Below are 19,727 nucleotides of genomic sequence, written 5' to 3'. Positions count from 1 at the left end.
TCTAAATTCTACGCGCTGTTTTTTTGAATGAAAAAGTAAAAAACAATAGTTTAACGGACGGCTTTTGAACCCAAAAGCAACATTAATCCATTGTATGATGGAGCAGCGTTGGAAAGATAGCAAAAATTGCAAAAAATTCTATTCTAATTTCATTAAAACGTACTTTTATGATTAAAAAGTCTTGAGGCATAAAGCAAGATTTTTTATATACACTTCTTGCACATCGATAACATTTGTCTACAAAACTGTTTGTGTTTTTGCAGGTAAATAGAAATTGTTGGTGTCTAATTTTTTAAAAGAAAGACAATGAGAAGAATGTTAACTTTTATGAACGCTGCTGGAAAGTAAAAAGAACATACTACTTTTTATCAACATAAAGGACAAAATAACAAAGAAAGAACAGCTCGCATATGATAAAGTTTTATCTATATCACAAAAGAACAGGATCATCAAAAATATCAGCAAGTCGTAACTTTGCACATGGCGGCTGAATGATAATTAAATGTAAATCAAGATCAAGCGCAATTGATGTCAAAATCAATCAAACAGTTTGGTTCATTTTGGAGAACTCATCATTGCTCAAAAACGTTTAACCGCAATTTTAAAGAATTCGTAAATACTCGAGAAAACAAATAGCATCATTACCAGTAAAATCATTGACCACATGTTAACGCGGCAGTTACGTAGAACGCAATTTGCATTTTTACAAATCATTTAAGGCTTGTCAATAATGCGGCCATGGAGACAAAAAAAAACAAAATTGGCAGCAACTGCAAAATTTATCGCCATTTAAGTGCATTATTGGTGCCAATTCAGACTTTTAAAAAGAGGATCTAGAAGTCAAATAGGGCTGACATGTAAACAAAAACGTCTTTCAAAAGCAAAAAATAATGCTACCATTAGAAAGTTTCATGCAGGTATTCCTTCTCGTCAGTTGCAACTTAGGATTTTTAAAAACCAATCAGTTTAAACCTGGAATTTGCAGCAAAAACAGACAAAGAAGTCGAAAAAGAGTAAAAACAAAAGTCGAAATGCCGCTTATAGAAAAAACAATATTCATAAAGTAAAAATAATTTTTTACTCTTTTTCAAAAACTGGTTTTTTTGTTTACATATTGCTTTGCTATAAAATTGAAACTGAATTTTCATCATCCCTTGACATCAAAAAACTTAAAAAACCTAGTGACATTGCGAGTAATAAGAACTTCAAAAATACATGTTAGCCTATTTTTAAGCTAAAGATTCTGTAATAGCACACAACAATTTTTATGATAACCAACCGGGACAAACCTAATTGCTGTTTAAGAATGATTTTGGCAGCGTAATCAATATTAGTATATGATGTGCCTTTAAATATGCATAATTCTCATCAGAGCAAAAATTATAAACAAGTTTTATCAAAAAATTGACAACAAAAGTAGCAAAATCAAAGGTTTTGATAGTTTTGGTGTTATTGTTGCTAAAACCGCTTGTTCAACAAAGAAAAACAAAAAGATATCGAGAAACTTTTCTAGCGTTTTGAAACAATCAGAGACAAATTATTCATTGTTTTTAAACTGAAGTTGGATGGTTTGAAAGAATATACTGTAGGCGGAAACAATTTCCAATTTTATAGCTCAATATCAATTCAATGCACCTAAGTTGTATTAAGTGAACATAAAAAAATGTATTTCAGTTTAATTCTTATGTTTTATCCATTTTTCTTAATTTATCTAAATCAACGGGCCGATCTTTAATCAAAAAAAGATAAAATGGGCACACCCTGAATTAATTTTTTCATACTGGAAAATGATGGAAAGTTACTAATTTTCAGCGAAACTTAAAATTGTGATGAGTCCCGTAAACTGACAAAAACAAATACTCGATATTGGTTCTCAAGAGAGCCAGGATTATAGAAAGAATCCCCAGTGAAACAGAACTTGATACATCTTGTCATGTCATGCAAGATCTTGATAACTCTTGCAAAACTTGAAACATCTTGGTAGACAACTCTTTCTTGGAACACCTTGATATGATCTTCACAAGATCTTGTCAAGACATGTCAAGAAATTTTCTTAGAGAACTTGATGGGATTTTGACAATTTTTGACACGTGGAAAATTGTGTTTGTAGGCAACCCAGCGTGAGGTGGTGGAACCGGGAATCTAGACAAAAGTTGACCATGACCAGATAATCCAGACAAAAAAAATAGCTATGACGCGAACTAGTGAGAATTAACGCGAAGCAAGGCGTTTATTTCTCGACTTTGTAACGGTATGCAGCTGTGACTCGACAAGGCGACGATTGGATGTAACGCGAATTGGACTCGAAAAAAGACGATTACCATCAGACAGAAAGAAAAGATATTCATAGGCGCAAATCTCGCATTGTCCCCACAAAGTCGAAACATAAACGAGATCTGTGCAAATAAAAAACCCTTTTGCGGCCGTCAAAAAGTGTTATATGACTCAAAAATGACTGAATCCTATGTGCAAAAACTTCTGACAATTCTTGATAATTCTTGATATTTCTTGGTAAGTCTTGATAATTCTGGCCGAATCATATGAATCCGTGCTTAATCTTGTCTAAAGCTCTTTTCATTTTCTACACCTTGGTATATCTTGTCAAGTCATGGTTAATCTTTCTTGGCTATCTTGCCAAGATCTTAGTTCTTGACAGCCATGCAACGATCTTGGAAGTTCGTACAAATTTTGATATCTTCATGGTACCATGTCAAGATCTTGGCATGATTTACCAAGATTTAGTATGTTTCTTATCAAGGTAGTTTCAGTTCACTGGGTGATCTCCAGTATTACTAGGGCATGACCGCGTTTTCTTTTGATAAAGTGACGATTTTGAAATCTCTGAATCACAAGGAAAACGCTGAAGTGAACTAAGCACGAGTTGAATCTTGAAGTTAGTTCAACGCAAAACACATGTTATTAAACATTGCGTGAAGGAGGTAATTGCTTATGCGTTTTTGCCTAAAGTTTTAGGTCGCGTTTGATAGTTTTGAGAAAGGGCGGTGAACGTGGCATAGGGCACAAAAAATTATTTGCAATTGAAGCTTTCAGGTTTTTCACCGCTAAACTAAAATATAAGAATTGCAGTATTTGCTTTAAGTATGGCGAAGAACTTTAGTGAATGCTGGTAATGTGGTAGAAAAAAATCACAATCCAGTTCTTACAAAAATTAGCCGACTAACTTTTGCTTTCGAACGAACTGCTCTCGAAAGACAGAGACAAGGACTCAGTTTACTTCAGCAAGGGGTGGAGTCTTAGTTTATATATTTTCAACCAAAATGATGCCAATTGAGTATAGCGGCTTGTTTAAATATGGGAATTATTGAGTGGTTTATATAATGCAAAACGGAAGAAGTCAAGAGTGAAGTCAAGTTTCGGGTGACTGGAAGTCACTCTAAACGTCATATTACTCAAGCGAACAAAAATATTCCAGAATAGAACCCTAGACATTTGAGAGTACAATGCTCCAAACTTCGTTCAAGGTCAATTAAAAATTCGCTAAATTTGCCCCAATTCTCACTGCATGAACTTTTTTTGGTAACAGAATGCAAGAGTTGCGGTGAAGCCGATAAATTGCGGCTAAATGTGAATGCTGTATATATTCAGTGCTATCAGATATGCGGTGAAGACCAAATAGTTCAGCAAAATTCATCGCTGCCATGGAAAAGCAGTCAATGACAGAGATGTGACCAGACTATGAGGGGGGGGGGGCTGCTCAGTCATATAATGCCTTCCGAGCTTGACCTGTTTCTCTCGTTATTGAGGACGTAAAGTTAAAAGCCTCAGATTAAAAATCTATAAAGCAAAAAAGCGCATAAAAGACCGCAGGACTAATATATCTGCTGCAAAGTTAAAAAAGCTTCCAGCTTATCTTTCAAAGTATCAAAAAGTGTTCTAAGTTTGTGCGTAATTTTAGATGAATCACACAATTATTTAGAATTCAGCTTCCAAACTGAAGTTATTAATACTTCAATATAACGCTTGATCAGAACTTCTTCAATCGCACATTGAGTTACTCCAGCCAGAAATTACAGAAAACAGCCACCAATACCCTCGAAGCTCAGACAAGTGGCTAGAACATTCTAGCGAATCCATGACAGACTTAACAGAAACAGTTTCTGCTCAGACGTTTACCTGAGACCTCATTGTGGGTTACTTCGCTTAAAAGGATTTCTGTTTACAACAGATACGCATTGCAGATAGGTTGGGTTGTGCACTCCCTTAGCAATCAGGTATAGGTGTAAACGGACAGTGATGTGAGCGGGTGTAAGCGGAGATGTGAGAATGAATGCGCTGAAATTATGTAGGAACAGTACAGAATATGCTGGCAGTTTAGTTTTAGGTGCTGAATGAGCTGAATACAAATGTTTTCAGCACTTCGTCAACACATTTCTTCACAGAATTCACAAAATTTTTCCATAACATGTTTTACTTAAATTCAGCTCTTCTAGAACTCCCAAAATGAGCACTTTCAGCATTTTCCTTACATAAATTCAGCACAATTCATACAACAATTCAGTACATTTCTCAACAAGTTCCTGACATATACTCAAGACTTCAAAATTTCAGCACAACTCTTTAAAAAATAAGCACTCAAAACGAGGAAAAATCAACGCTTTTAGCACATTCTTTTACAATCAGAACATTCACTACAAAAATTCTGCGCTTTTTAAAATTCAACAACTCAAAAATTTGGAACAATTATTGTTTAGTTTCAGCATTTCAGAAAAAGAGGCAAGATCATAGCTTTCAGCACATTCCTTACATAATTTCAGCACATCTACAGAATCAAAAATCGAAATTCAGCACCTTGAAATTTTCGAAATTAATTAACTGCTGAAATTGTTGAAACTGTACAAAGAAAGTATTGAAAGTAGTTAATATCAGTGCTTGAAGTGCTGAAATTGAGTAGTGAAAGTATTGAAGGCGTTTCCGTAGGATAAGAACTGAAAACTGCCTAAATTGTGCAAGGAAAGTGTTAAAAATATGCAAAGAATGTGACGAAATTGTAAAATTTATGTAGGAGACCTGCGGAAACTGCAGCAATCAGGATCATAATGCGTGGAAATTCAACAGGACAAATGTTGAAATTGCTGATAACTGACAGTGTTGACTTTTAGTACGAAATGCATAGCAAAAAATTCTTAGCAAATAGGCAAGTGTGCTTTTCTGGCGCAACTCAAGAGGAGGAGACTCTTGTTCAACAGACCGGGAGCTTGTGACTCAGTTGGAGTGGTGAAGGTTTTCAAATTTTGCTGAGTGTATGAATGTTGGTTTAGGGGTGAGGGGAAACCAGTAAGATAAGCAATGAAAGTGTGGAAATTTTTAGGAATTGCGCTGGCAGCCGCTGAAATGTATTATATAGTGTACAATAACCGGGTCGAGGTTTTGTCAAAAAATAATGTAAGAATAGCGGTGAATAGCTGTGAAAAAAAAACTTTTTTCATCGCAAAGCGCGCGCATCTTTTAGCGTTGAATGCGGTGAAAGCGGTGAGTTTCTGTAAGATTGGCGGTTTTTAGCGGTGATAAATTCTTTTCACCGCATTCACCGGATTTCTTACAAAAAAGAAACGGCCGTACACGGGCTCGAACCACTCACCTCCTACATGTCACTTCTTTTACTTCAATGATTTTTCCTGTGAATTTAAGATAAAAGGTGAAATTAGCGATGAATATTTGTAAGATTTGCGATTTTAGCGGTGAAAAATTTTTTTCACCGCATTTTGCTGAAAGCGATGAAATTTTTTATTTCACCCCATTCTGCTGGTAGCGGGGTGAAAATTTTTTCACCGCTAAAATCGCAAATCGCAAATCTAAAATTTTTCACCGCTTAAATATTTTTTTATCGCATTCATTGCATTGAACGCAAATCTTACATTTTTACTCAAATTTACCGCAATTCGAACATCTTTTAGCAATTTTTAGCGGTGACACCTGGACCCGGGTAATATAACATAACCGACGAACGTTGAGTGAATTGGTCTCAACAGACCGGCGAGTGGTTAGGTCCTGTAGTATCCAGCTGGGGCTTAGAGATGCTACCATTGGAGGGGAGGCGGACAAATGACGGGACACAGGGTTGGAAGGGGTCCAAAACGCCAGGTGGAGGAGGGTGATCGGGGGTGTGTTAAAGGGTGTGAGTTGGGAGTTGGCTGTGCATTAAATGCATGTGTTCGTGGTTGCTGAGAGGGTCGTCAAATTTTTAAGATTGGGATCCTCACTCGACACCATTAAATTGTCTCCTCGAAACAGTTTTGGTGGATCGCATTCGCAGAGACTGGTAAAGCAAAAGGTTCTAGAATCCGTAATGCCCCCTGGCCTTAATTTGGATGACAAATAGTCAAATGGATCAGACGAGCAATCGCATAAAAAGAGACTACAGGTCTAACACAATTGCTACGAACTTAGTTTAAGAGCAATTGATAATATCTATTGGCAAGTGCTGATTTTATATAAGATTTAAAAATTCAGAAAATTACTGAAAACCTTGACCCGCGTAATGTTCACATGACGACAGTTGCCAAACATAACCGAATAACGTCAAATTGCTCTGAAACGACCGGAAAAAAGTTGCCTTCGTCAGCAGCTAGCCACAGTTTAGTGAGTCTAGCTTTAGCTTCAACTCTAGCTTTAGCCTTGTTAGTAAATAAATCAAATAAAAAACTGATGTTTTAAAAATCTGCAGAATTTTGCAAAATTTAAAAGAAAAGCTTCCAAATATCGCTGTGAAAATGTTCAAAACTATTTTCTGTTTTTGGAGTTATGTTAAGAAACCCGTCTACAAGACTTGAAAAGCTTCGTTGGTCAATAATGATCGTTAATCTCAATAAAAGGACAAATACCTAATAAATTTTGAATACAGTCGCAAACTTTAAAAAAATCTTGCGAAAATTCAAGATATTGAAGTCTTCAAAACCAATTTATTGTCTAGAGACTATCCATTATCTCTATTTCAAGATTTGATTGGCTTCCTTTGCTAATAAAGATCCTTAAACTTGGAACATGATATATGTCCGAAAATTTGAAAAAAATTAAATTTTTGCTAAAATTGCTAAGACTGTAGTCGCTAAAAATTGGTAATCACTCCATTAACTCTTGAAACTAAGCGACAGCTTATCATCAGATTTTGGAGGAGGTCCTTTGGACCCCCGTGCCCGTAAAAATAAAAAAAAATTAATTTAAAAACATTCAAAATACTTGAAAAGATTGCAAAAGAATAAAAAGTGAAAGCTATTCCACGGCAAATGAAAGTTTTCCAGTAACTAATTATCAAACTTCTAAGTACGCTTTCTGGCCGCTGAGTCTGGAAAGACGTGTTTAATGAACAGTAATTGTCAAAAAAGTAAGAAAATTCTGAAAACAATCGCAAATTTTAACCAAATCTTGCTAATATTCAAGATAATAAAAATATTCAAAACCAATGCATTGTCTAAAGAATTTCCCTATTTTAAGCCTTAAATAGTTTCACTGGCTCGTAAATATCCATAAACCAGGAACATAATAATTCCCCAAAAATTTGAAAACATTTTAAATTTATCAAAAAATTGCTAAAGCTGGAGTCATTAAAAAATCAATAATCACTCCATTAACTCTATAAACTATGCGACATTTTTTCAGCAGAACTTGGAGGAAGACCCTAGGACACTGGTGCTGGAAATTATGATCAGAATTCAAAGGACTCAAGATTCACAAAACTTGAAAAAATTGCAAATATTTTAAAAATTGCTGATATTAAAGTCTTGAAAAACCTTCCATTACATCCAGAAGCTATGCAGTAACCTGTAATCAAACCCTAGAGGAGGTTTTATGCCTCTTGAGACTGGAGAATCTAAGAAATTACAAAAACATTAAAAACTTGAAGCTACTAAGTTTTATTTTAAAAATTGAACAATGACAATAAATGTCAAAAAATTGAAAAAAATTGCAAGTTTTGTAAACAAAATAGCAAAAATTCGTAATGTTGAATTCTTGAAAAACATTCCATTAGATTTAGAAAATACACATTAAACTATTGCTAAACCCTATAGGTGGATCCTCGGCTCTCGAGGCTGGCGAAACCTAAAAACCGACAAAAATTTTTATTAATTTTATAAAAAAAAAATTGCTGAAACTTGACATTAAAAAATTGAAAGCCATTCCCAGGCAAATTATTTTTTTCAGTAACTATTTGTGTCCGGAACGACGTGAATAATGAAAAATAAATTTCAAAAAATTTGAATAAAAAATTGTTTGAAAAAGTTTTTGTCAAAAAAATGCTAAAATTCCTAATGTTAAAAGTGTTGAAACCACTCCACTACCACTAAACTATGCAGTAACCTATTATAAAACCCTAGTGGAGGTTACGTGACACCTAGGGCTGAAAAATTCAAAAAATTACAAAAATTTTCGAAAACCTTGAAAAAAATTGTGAACATAACCGACTAACGTCGGGCGAATTGCTCTCAAACGACCGGCGAGCAGCTGGCTTCGTCAGTAGCTAGCCACGGGCACGGGGGGGGGGGGGGGGGGGGGGGGTGGCGTGCACCGAGGGGGGTCAACACGAGTTGGGGGTCAACAGTGGAGGGTGTCCTCAACCTCTAAGAACCGCCATTCACACCATAATTGTAAGTCTCCAGAACAGTTTGAGCTGAAAGGCTCTGAGAGCACTTAATGCCCGCTGGGCGCTACCTGTTTATCCCGTTTTTGAGGAAAAAAGTCAAAAGCGTCCGACGAAAAATCGGTCAAGCGAAAAATGGCATAAAAAAGACCGACAGGACTAATATAATTGCTACAAACTTCGTTTGAGAGCAATTAAACAGAGGCTATCATGCCTGATTGACATTTTTTAGACGTCAAGTCTTGACAAAGTGAGGTCAAGACTTGGGTTTTCTAGAAAGAACAGAAGTCTTCCATTTCTCTGCAGAGAATATTATATCACATAGGTAAAATGCAAATAGACAATCCACACTTGTTCTCCATTAGGCTATTGTATCTGATGTTCGTTTTTCTTACTTTCTACTGATTATAATTTTTAGACAAGCCTCATTTAGCTTCATCGAATAGATGTTTTAAGAGCTTACGAGTATAATTTTTCTTAACTCAATACTTTTGTCACGCTTCTTGCAATGAAATTTTTAACACTTAAAACATGGCCTTAATTTTTCTTGGTCGTACCCCAGGTAGTCATAGGCGTCAAACTGAGAAACAAGGCAGAATTTGTTCTACTCAGATTTGTTTATTTTTTCAGATGCTTGGTTGACTTGACGAGTCCGGTCGATAAATTTGTTCCAGCAATTGTCTTAATTTTTAGTGAAGACAACCCATGAAAGGATCATCATCGCAGTTTGGCAATTCACAAACTCTACGAATGCAGACAGAACGTCCTGAAGATGACTTAAGTTCTTCAACGCATAGACGCTTCCCAAGTCCAGTGTCACCCGATTTCCTCACACCATGTGGTGACATTCCAATTTTGCGTTTTCTACCGCTTTTTGAACCCTTGGATGCCTTTTTGCTGGTACCTTTTTTGCCTTTCTTGTTTTTCAGTTTGAGCTGCTCACGATCCTCAAAACTCCTATTAACTTTCAAACTATCAAAACTTTCATTACTGTCTTCCCCCATGTGTTCTTCTACTTTCTTGCCACCTTTCTTGTTACCACCGCCTTTATTGCCTCCTTTCTTGCCACCTTTATTTCCTCCTTTGGCTCCACCTTTCTTGCCTTTGGCTCCACCTTTATTGCCCTTATATCCGCCTTTCTTGCCTCCACTGCCAGATTTGGTTCCGGCCTTTGCCTTTTTATCCTTGGGGTTGGTATCGTTTAGGGCTGGACTACCATCGGCTGAAGGAGTATGGCCCTCTTTACCTCTGCTACCAGACCGTGATTTTGACCCACCTTTGTTCTTACCTCCAGACCTAGATCTAGTCCTCTTGGAATGTGAAGGCATTCCTCTATTAGGAGGTGTCTTATATTGGTCTTGATCGTCATCATCCGGATCATGCTCGTCAGGTGTATCATCCTCATCGTCTGGATCATGCTCGTCAGGTGTATCATCATCATCATCTTGATCATGTTCATCAGGTGCATCATCATCTGGTTCATGTTCATCTGGTGTATCATCACCGTCATCATCTCGATCATGCTCATCTGGCATACCATCACCGTCGTCCGGAACATGCTCATCAGGAGTCTCATCCCCATGCTCATCCCCATGCTCGTCTTTGCCTTTTTTGTCTTTGGACCGAGATCCGCTTTTGGACCCTCCTTTCTTGCCACCTTTGCTTCCTGATCTAGAATTGTCAGCTGCCTTTTTTCCTGCTCCCCCTTTTCTGGTTGTGGGTCGGCCACGAGTGCGAGCAGCATCTTTTTTGTCACCTTAAAAATCAAAGTTAGATAAAACCAAACAAAAAAGGCATAATCAGACATCTGACCCATCCAGAGATGAGTCATAATAAAGATTTCGGTTTTAACCTAAATTTTAGACGGATTCCAACAGACAATGATCTACCATTATTAGATATTAGCCTGGTTTTTCATATTTGCGCATTTCTGCCTCGTTTTCAGGAAGACCCATAAAGATAACTATATCTATAATCTTCATATTTGTGCTCAATTTTTGTTTTCGCTCGTTTACAGGCAGACACATCGAAGATCTCATTGAAGCTCAAATTTCAAAATTGCTCGATTTGCCTCGTTTCAAGAGAGGCCCATAGAGATAACAATAACATTTCACGACAAATAGTCAGAAAGTTAGACGCCATTGATTCCTATGACCCCGATTGGGACAGAAACAAGTACAAAAATTGGCAAAACACATAGCCGATAGATTGTCGGAAAATAGCTGCGATAGACGTTTGTGGTCATCCCTGAATTGAAACAACTAAAGAAATAGTATAGACGGATTGACTACCAGTCTTTTTATGGACCACTAGACTTTTCGGTTAGAATTGGACTGTCATATTTATGAGACATATATGCTCATAAAGGAAAAAACCCTAATGCCTAATGGAGCCTTTTCAGAATTATATTAAAAATCAAAAACTCCTGAATCTAATACTCAAGAGTTAGGGCGTTTAAGTTTGGCGCTACTTAGATGCACACTATTGACCTTTAACCAGTAAATGTTCATAAAATTTAAAGTTCATTAAGCCAGTTCAGAAGTTATTTTTTTGAGTGAGGTAAGTCGCGCAATTGACCTTAAAGCAGAACAAATGTTTTCACGCGCACACATTCTAACTGCAAAGCAGTAGAAATAAATGAAATCGAAAAAAAATACAAGAAGTCAGGTGGCAAGAATCATCAATGGAGACGACGAATTAAAAAAAACAACCACGATGTCCCCTGTAATAGCCGCTATCGCTTCGCGGCTATTAAAGAGGAAAATATCTTAAAATTGAAAACAGTTCTGTTCGACTAATAGCGTAAAATATGAAAAATCAGATGCAGCTACGAAAAAAACATTTGTACACCACGGAATCCTAGCAACGTATTTTAAAAACTCTTATTATTAAAGTTAAGATGGCATTATAACTTTCCTTCACAAAAAATGGTAAGTGTTTGAAAAAACAAAGGCAATGCTTACAATTAAACTGGATATAACGAAGTTCAAGTAATTTACCACATAGTTATTGCAGTCATTGAATAACATCCGACTGCGCGGTGAATTGCAGCTTTGAATAATTTGCACACGACGATAGCACCTGTGTGGTGGTGCTTTCAATCAATTTTCGTTGCAAATACAAAAGCTGCAAAACAAACAATAAACTATATTTAAACAGAATTTTTTTCAGTCATAGTTTACTATGACATTCTTTTTGTAGAAACAGCTGCAGAAATAGAGTGCCAGAAACAGTAATCTAATGTAAAGCAAATTCACGCCGACGTTATAGTTTTTGCCGTATCTTTTTGGAATTTAACCATTTTTCCAAAGCTAGGCTATATAATTGCACCGGTAGCTAAAAGTCTTAGTGACATTTCTTAAACCAATTTTTTAAAAGTTCTATTTTCCAATGTAGCAAAATTTTCTAGCAAGTTTTTTTAATGATTTTTTTAAATTTATTTGACCAACGCTCAACCAAGTGATGAAACATTTTTCTTTCTAAACGGGCCCTATCTATCAATCAAGTTTCTTTTCTATATAAACAAAGAAAGTTCGGCAAAAACACAAAAAACAATACTAAAAGTTAACATCAAAGATGGGGAAAATGACAGGGAAGGGCCGAAAAATGAACATGGGCCAAATTTGAGATCACTAAAACCAAAAAATTTTCTTTATCAATATCTTTATAATTATCACTATAACAAAGAATCCTCGAGTACTCTAAACGTTTTTCAAGAAAGAATTAAAAGTTGCGAAAAGTGCATCATTAATGTGAAATATTAAAAAAAGCAAAAAACGAGCTAAAATTTAATCTAGAAGCCTCATATTTGCTTCAGACGGTCAAAAATGCTTCCAATTGCGCACCTATCAAATGATTTGATTGAGGTCATCCTTTTTGGCAAAAATTTTGTTTCTAAAAACAATAAAGAGCTCAAAATATATCTTAGACTAATAAAAAATTTTGCGAATCAAACTTTTCTCACAGCCAGCTGCCCTTCTTACAGCTTCTCTTTTTTTCAAAAATTGCTCTACAAATTGACCTAAACACTGGTTTTCAGGTTCGGAAAATGCTACCTCTTCGAGTTGTAAAAAAGTTTGCCATGAAATTCAAAAATTTTAGCACAGTATCTCATGATTTTAAATTTTTTAGGAACACGTAGTAGGATAACAATGTGTTCGTTCTTCATGCTCCCTTGTTTTTACATATTTTTGAAAAAACCAACCAGACGATGATCTGCCATGGTCAGAATTAAACTCCTTCTGCATCCATTTTTTTACTTTGCTTTTAGACAGGCCCAGCAAGACTAAGAGCTGTTGTTCAGATTGTTTTTACATTTGATTGTTTTTGTTTTGTTTTTCGGCCACCCATCCATCGATAAATCAGCCATGATTAGACTTTAGATGTTTTTCTCTTTTACTAGTTTATATCTCGTTTATGGACTGACCCATTCAGACAATTATCTGTCTATCAACATCATATTTTAGCTTTTTTTCGTATCGGATTGTCAATTTCGTTTTTTTGAACAACTACTAGCTAATTGCCTAAACGAGCAAGTAATTAGTTTTCAATATTAAACAAATATTTTTTGATGGTTAAGATAATAAATCGTTAGCTCTTCGTTGGTCACATTTTAGCTCGTTAATAATCATACTGAATGCAAAATAATAATGCTGACTTTTGCAACCTTTTAAGACAAACCATCCAGACTATGATCTCCCCCTCGTTTTTAATATCTGCTTGTTTTCACCTCATTTTCTATCTATAGTAATCTTTATCGTACGTAAATACCATTTTAATTTTCCTCGTTATAATTTTTGCGTAAACAGTAGTTTTCGTTTTTTTTTCGTTCAGCGCGTTCCTCCTTGTCGTTTTTATTTGTTTTTTAGTCGTTTTCTGTGTCATTTCTTTTCAATGGCAAATCATCCATCGTTTTTGTTACCAATCGATGTCGCTTAATGTTAATCTTGCATAGTATTAATAGGGGAGGGGGTACATAAAGATGATCGTTAGAATTTGCCAGACAGGCTAGTATGATTAACTGCATGAACAAAGCATAGTGTAAGTTGAAGCTATTCAACTTACTACCGATGCCAGCTGATAACTAACCCAATGAGGATTGATTACACAATGCACCATGAAAATGTTGGGCTATATTGTCATTCACTATAATGCCAAAAGTGAAACCAACTAGCGCCAGGCGAATGCTCTCAAACGACCAGCCAACGGTTAGCGTCGTCAGCAGCTAGCTACGGTATAAACCACAAGGTTTTATCAGAGTCAGCAAAAGTGATGGGGACCTTTCATCAACGAGATTAAAGTCCGTGGACAACCAAAAGACACCATATATGGTCAGAGCTAAACAAAACAACATATCTTATTTGTTGAGAAAAATGAGGTTTTTAAACTCATCGTGAAGAAATGAAAATATTCACTTCAGAAAATTGCACCACAGTAAAAAATCATGGGTTCACTCATTAACAATGCAAAGTCAGAGGACAAGAGAAATAAAAGCAAATACAGGCAAAACTAAAAAGTTGCCATTATTAACAAAAGTTGTCTCAAAGTCGTTAACATAACCAACTAACGTCAGGCGAATTGCTCTCAAACGACTGGCGAGCGGTTGGCTCCGTCAGTACCTAGCCACGGTTTAGTGAGGCTAGCTTTAGATTTATTGAAGGGGACTACGGTGAGCGCAGCGAGGGTGCACTTCAGCCGGCGTGCAAAAGTGGATTGAGAGGACTGATATAGGGGCGGTGCGTGGATGGGATCAATTTCTAAGAACCACCCTTCACACCATAAGTATAAGTCTCACAAAAACACTTTCTGCCAATCGCATACTTGAAGAATAGTGGGCTGAACGGCCCTAAGAGAACTTTATGCAAACTGTGCGCTACCTCTTTATTCCGTTTCCGAAGACAAAAGCAAATTGGTCAAAGGTAAAATTGGCCTAGCGAAAGATTGCGTAAAAGAGACAAACAGGATTATTAAAATTGCTACATAGTGCTTTTGAGAGCAACTAACAATGTTTTCCTAAAACCTGCCTGTTAAGTCATTTATGATTGAAACATTTCCACTATAACTCTTGTTAATGAAGATCAGAGATAATGATATTACACCACATAACAACAGCTGAAATGGGGCATCAACAAAGAGAGAGAGAGAGAGAGAGAGAGAGAGCGAGAGAAAGAGGAGAGAGAGAGAGAGAGATCGAGAGAGAGAGGGAGATAAAACGTGAACAAGACAGAAACACTAACCAAAAGAGAGGGAAAGAGATAGGAATTTTTTCCATGATGGGATTCGATTCTGCAACTTCTAAGTTTCTAGCCTTTTTAGTAAAAAAAATCATATAAAAGATGAACAGGCAAAATTATAAAAAAAGTTTTCAACTTCGCAAAAACAAAATTTCAAAACCACTTTTTGCCTCAAAATTTCTGTCAAATCACCCATCTTTGAGACTTAAAAAGTTTGGTGGGCCAGTTGTGGTCGTTAAACTCAGAAAAGGACGAAAAATTTTGGAAACAATTGCAAATTTTAACAAATTTTGCAAACTGCAAAATGTTAATGTCTTAGGAACCATTGCATTGTCTCAAGAGACTATGCAGTGTCCCAGTTGCACATGCTCTTAAAGATACATAAAATTGGAAAATGATAAAACTTTTCCAAAAATTTTAAAAAAAGTTTTAAAGTTTATCCAAAATTACTAAAACTGTTGTAAAAAAATAGAATCACAATTCCATTAACTCTATAAAATATGCAGTAACATATTATTAAACCCTAGAGGAAACTCAGTGGCTCTTAAAGCTAAAGAAATTTTAAAAAATGGCAAAACATTTCAAAAAAATTGCCAATTTAGTGAAAAAAATGCTAAAACTTGTGATATTATTAAAGTTGAAATAATTAATCCATGACCAACAGAAATATTCCACTAACTTATTATCAAACCATAATGCCATAACGGATGTTTCGTGACCATGATGCTCGAAAAACCTGAATAATGACTATAAATGTCAAAAAATGGACAAAATGACAAAAATTTTCAAAAAATTCGTTATGTTAAAATCTTGCAAGACATGCCATTACATCTAAAAATTATACAGTAAACTGTTTTTAAATCCTAGAGGAGGTTCTTTGGCTCTTGAGACTGACAAAATCTGAAAAAAAAAACAAATCTTCGAAAAAAAACTTGAAAAAAAGCAGGTTTTATTAAAAAAATTGCTAAATTTTGTGAGATTAAAAAGTTGAAAAACTATTCCATAGCCAATAAAATATTGTCAGTAGCTTTTATCAGATGTTTTAGGAGGTTTTCTGGCCCCTGGGTTGGTTTCAACATTTTAACTTTTGGTAGTTTTAACATTTTAACATCACGGATTTTAGCATTTTTTTCTTTAGATTTGTTTTGTCGAAAAAATGCAAAAATTCCTGATGTTAAAACGTTGAAATCATTCCATTAACCTATAAACTACGCAGTATTCTAATATCAAAACCTAGAGGAGGTTCCTTGACACCTAGGCCTAATAAATATCAAAAAAATTCACAAAAATTTTCAAAAAGCTTCAAAAAAAATTAAGCAAAATAGTATAAGTTTGTGTGTTTTTAGCAAGCGGTTGTTTGTCATAATCTAAGACTGTAGGAGGTTGCACCGAGGAGGGCTGGTGGGGGGCAATAGCGGGGTGGAGGCGGGGGGTAACAACGCGCGGGGGTGGAGGGGTGGGGCAATAATCGGGGGGAGGGGGGTCAACAGTGTAGGGGTCTTCAAACTCTAAGAACCGCCCTTCACACCATAAGTATAAGTCTCCAAAACAGTTTTAGTTGAAACAGAGCTGAAAGGCTCTACGAGCACCTAATGCCCGGTGGGAGCTAACTGTTTATCTTGTTTTTGAGGATGAAAAGTCAAAAGCGTCAGACGAAAAATCGGTCATGCAGAAAATTGCATAAAAAGACCAACAAGACTAATATGATTGCTATAAACGTCGTTTGAGAGCAATTAATAATAGTTAGATGAAAACTAAAGTCATTAAATAGCTGAACTTATGCTTCCCAAAAAGGGTCAAAAGACCAAAACGAACTTGAAAACGAAAGGTAAGATTATAAAATTATGTTTGAAAAGATGTGACAAAATAGTTAAAACTTATAGAAATCAACTGAAATTATTCAATCGTTGCTAATCGATCTCAATAGAGAGAAAAAAAACATGTCATTAACGAATGTAAATTACAATCAGACAAAAATGGGTAAATAGCTGACATTTTTCTGAAAAAAAGATATGTCCGAATTCAAAACAAGGTTAGATATGAAATTTCAATTCGGCAAAATTAGAGAGCCGGTGAAACTTCTGCCATTAATGAGACTAAGAAACACGGAAACGGGACAATAAAAAAAGGTAGGGCTCAAAAAGTTACTGATAATTTTTAAAACAAGTTATGACAACGTAGTTGAAACCTTTACAATTACAACAATTAAATAGCTTCGAATAACCCTCGTCAAAGAGCCAATGAGACCCAATCATTAATGAGACTAAGAAACAGAACAACAGAAAGAACTAAAAAACGTGCATAATTCAAAAAGCATATAAATTTTAGAAAAGCAAACATTGTCTGCGAAAATAGTTGCTGCACAAAAATTTGCATTCAATAACCAAAAACCTGTAACGACACCAATTTTAAAGACCACTTTGACTCAAAAAAATTAACACAAATAATTAGAAGGTCCGCCGATTTCCTGAAAAAAGCCCATGATTGAAACAAGAACTGAAAAAATTGATTGTTATATAAAAATGACGAAATTGCGCACAATTTGACATCGGGTAGGAATAAAACCAAAATTTTCCGATTGTCATTTGATCCTCACCTTCACCGTCTTCATCTGGAACATGCTCATCTGTGTTCGTATCGTTCAATCTTGGAGTTCCACCTTTGCTTCTATTCTTACTACCCGGAGACTTAGAAGTTTTTTTGCTTCCACTTCGTGGCTTTGACCCCGATTGATCTTTGCGCGCTCTTGGTGTTGTCCCTGTACCAGCACCTTCTAGGGCTGTGACACTTATTGTTATTTTGAAGGGTACCATATTTATCACACACTCCTAAACCCAATTCTGTAATCTATAAAAATGTCCTTTGATGTCCACAATTTTCAGAAGTATTCATCCAGTAAAAATTGTTTAGAACTGGACAACAGGACTATATCATAAATGTTTTCCGATACAAACGGAAAAAATGTTTTTCCCTAGTAATACGTCAAGCCTAATAATATGCCAAGAAAACATAACTGACTAAAGTCGGTTAAATTGCTCTCAAACGACTTTCGAGAGGTTGGCTACGTCAGCATCTGCAGTTTGGGAAGGTTACACTCTAAAACAGTTCACGTATTTTTGCCTGAACTCTGTTCAGGTAATTGCGGTTCAGGTGTATTTAAGTTGTGAGATACCTCAAACGCACTTTAACTGTAGTTTTAACCTGAAATGTAACAGGTGTAACTACCTGAAAAAAGAGTTTACGAATAAATATGCAGTGCATCAACGATTTTTAAAATCAACCGAAACGCGTTAAAGAGACATTTTGATCCATAAACATAAGAAGCTTCATCCATATCCATAGACCGAGGAAGTGGTGATTTTAGCAGTTAAGTGACCTCTCCCCTAGTGATGAGCGGATTCAAATCTTGCAAGAATCTTGCAAGATGATTCAAAACTTGCAAGATTCTTGCAAGAATCTTGCAAGATATCAATCAAGGCCAGAAAATAAGGGTACAATCTGGGTACAAGTGTTTTAGGAAACATCTTTGAAGCAAGTTTCTGTTTACTGAACAAGTTACGAAGCCTAATTCAATGAAAAAAAAAATAGCCAGGACTCAAAATCTTGCAAGAATCTTGCAAGAATCTTGCAAGATTTTGAATTCCGGAAAAAATATTTATGTGTTTTTGGTAGCTAAAACTAACTGAAAACCAAATATCATGACTTATATCAGAATTCTTGATCAGCAAAACTGAAAATAATTGACTTTTTTCGTCAACGCCTTTTGAATGTGAAATCTTGCAAGAATCTTGCAAGATTCTTGCAAGATTTTGAATTCACATACAACTTTCCGACAAATAAATAGAAATTACTCGAGGCAATCAAATCCGTCTTTTTAAAGTTCAATTTATCTAATAAAAACAGAAATATTTCAATATTTCTCTTATCTTTCATTAAAACAAATTATTTTTAGAGAAACAAACAGTTGGGACTTTTTCTTACTGATCCTGTCCGTAATTTAGCATGTTCTTGTTGTAGTAAAAAAAATTCCAATTAATTTGAAGTCTAATTATCTTCCTAAGGAGATTTAAATTAACCCATGATGCCTTCAGTTGATAGTTGTTAGTGTTAATGTCCTTGAAGTGTTTTCATTAAGAAAAATCGATGTGTTTTTGAAAATTCATCTTTTGTTCTTCTTTCATTCGATTTATTGTTCAATCTTGATGTCAGAAAATCAACCTTGGCTTTCTGGTAAATCAAACATTAACTTCGTTTTTGATCTTATGCTAGGTAATGCTTCTTTTTGGGACAAAGAGAAAGCAACATTCGGAGTTTTTTATTTCTGATATTTTGCAATGTACCGCAACAAACTAATTGTAAAAATGATATATTAGTTCGTTCAACCAATCTTAAAGTCATCTCATAGAAAGAAAAAAACTGTTTCAAAAAATGGCATTTCAGTTCTGTGGTGCTTTTAATAATTCTTGTTCCAAATCTTTTTTTGTCAAATCACACAAAAGACACCAGCCTCAAGGGCGAGGTGGGAATTTTCTCCCAGTTCACAGTAGTGGTCTTGGGTGTTCATAACTACTAAGTGGACTTGAATTACGTTCAGAATTGTCCACGTTGCACCGTTTTTAGCCGCTCTGCTCAATTGTTTGAGAAGTTGGTGTCTCCCATTAGCCCAAAATTCGCGGGTACGCTTCATGTGTTTGACAATTTCTCCAAAACTACTGTACCAAATTGAACGGCCATTGTCTTTTTTGATGAAAACTGAATGACTTTGTTTGCAGTGTTTAGTTGGTTTCCCAACTCGGCTTTAAAAAGAAGTTACTAATGTTTAAACTTGAAAAAGTTGAAGTAAACCTTAATTTTTTTTGGGCTCGCTTATTGTTTCTGACAATTTTTCTTGATCTACT

General features: G+C 35.5%; 1 protein-coding gene across 1 annotated transcript; it reads right to left on the bottom strand.

Moving 5' to 3' along the window:
• Positions 1-9,184: 9,184 nt before the first annotated feature.
• Positions 9,185-17,653, bottom strand: LOC142348208 (uncharacterized). Its single transcript, XM_075399476.1, has 2 exons — positions 17,426-17,653; positions 9,185-10,352 (listed from the first exon to the last, which is right to left on the bottom strand). The coding sequence occupies exons 1-2, from the start codon at positions 17,640-17,642 to the stop codon at positions 9,286-9,288; spliced, it is 1,284 nt and encodes a 427-aa protein (XP_075255591.1). The 5' UTR covers positions 17,643-17,653; the 3' UTR covers positions 9,185-9,285.
• Positions 17,654-19,727: the final 2,074 nt, after the last annotated feature.

This window comes from Convolutriloba macropyga, chromosome 1, assembly GCF_964194025.1.
Source record: "Convolutriloba macropyga chromosome 1, txConMacr16.3, whole genome shotgun sequence".
NCBI classification, from domain to species: domain Eukaryota; kingdom Metazoa; phylum Xenacoelomorpha; order Acoela; family Convolutidae; genus Convolutriloba; species Convolutriloba macropyga.
Note: the sequence above shows the minus strand (reverse complement) of the source record. Positions and strands in the feature narration are given on the sequence as shown.

Excerpts from the sequence above, each read along its gene's own strand:
- LOC142348208 (XM_075399476.1), bottom strand. The coding sequence starts at position 17,642 with ATGGTACCCTTCAAAATAACAATAAGTGTCACAGCCCTAGAAGGTGCT. Across the intron at positions 10,353-17,425 it reads TCCAGATGAAGACGGTGAAG|GTGACAAAAAAGATGCTGCT; the intron begins GTGAGGATCAAA and ends TTGATTTTTAAG.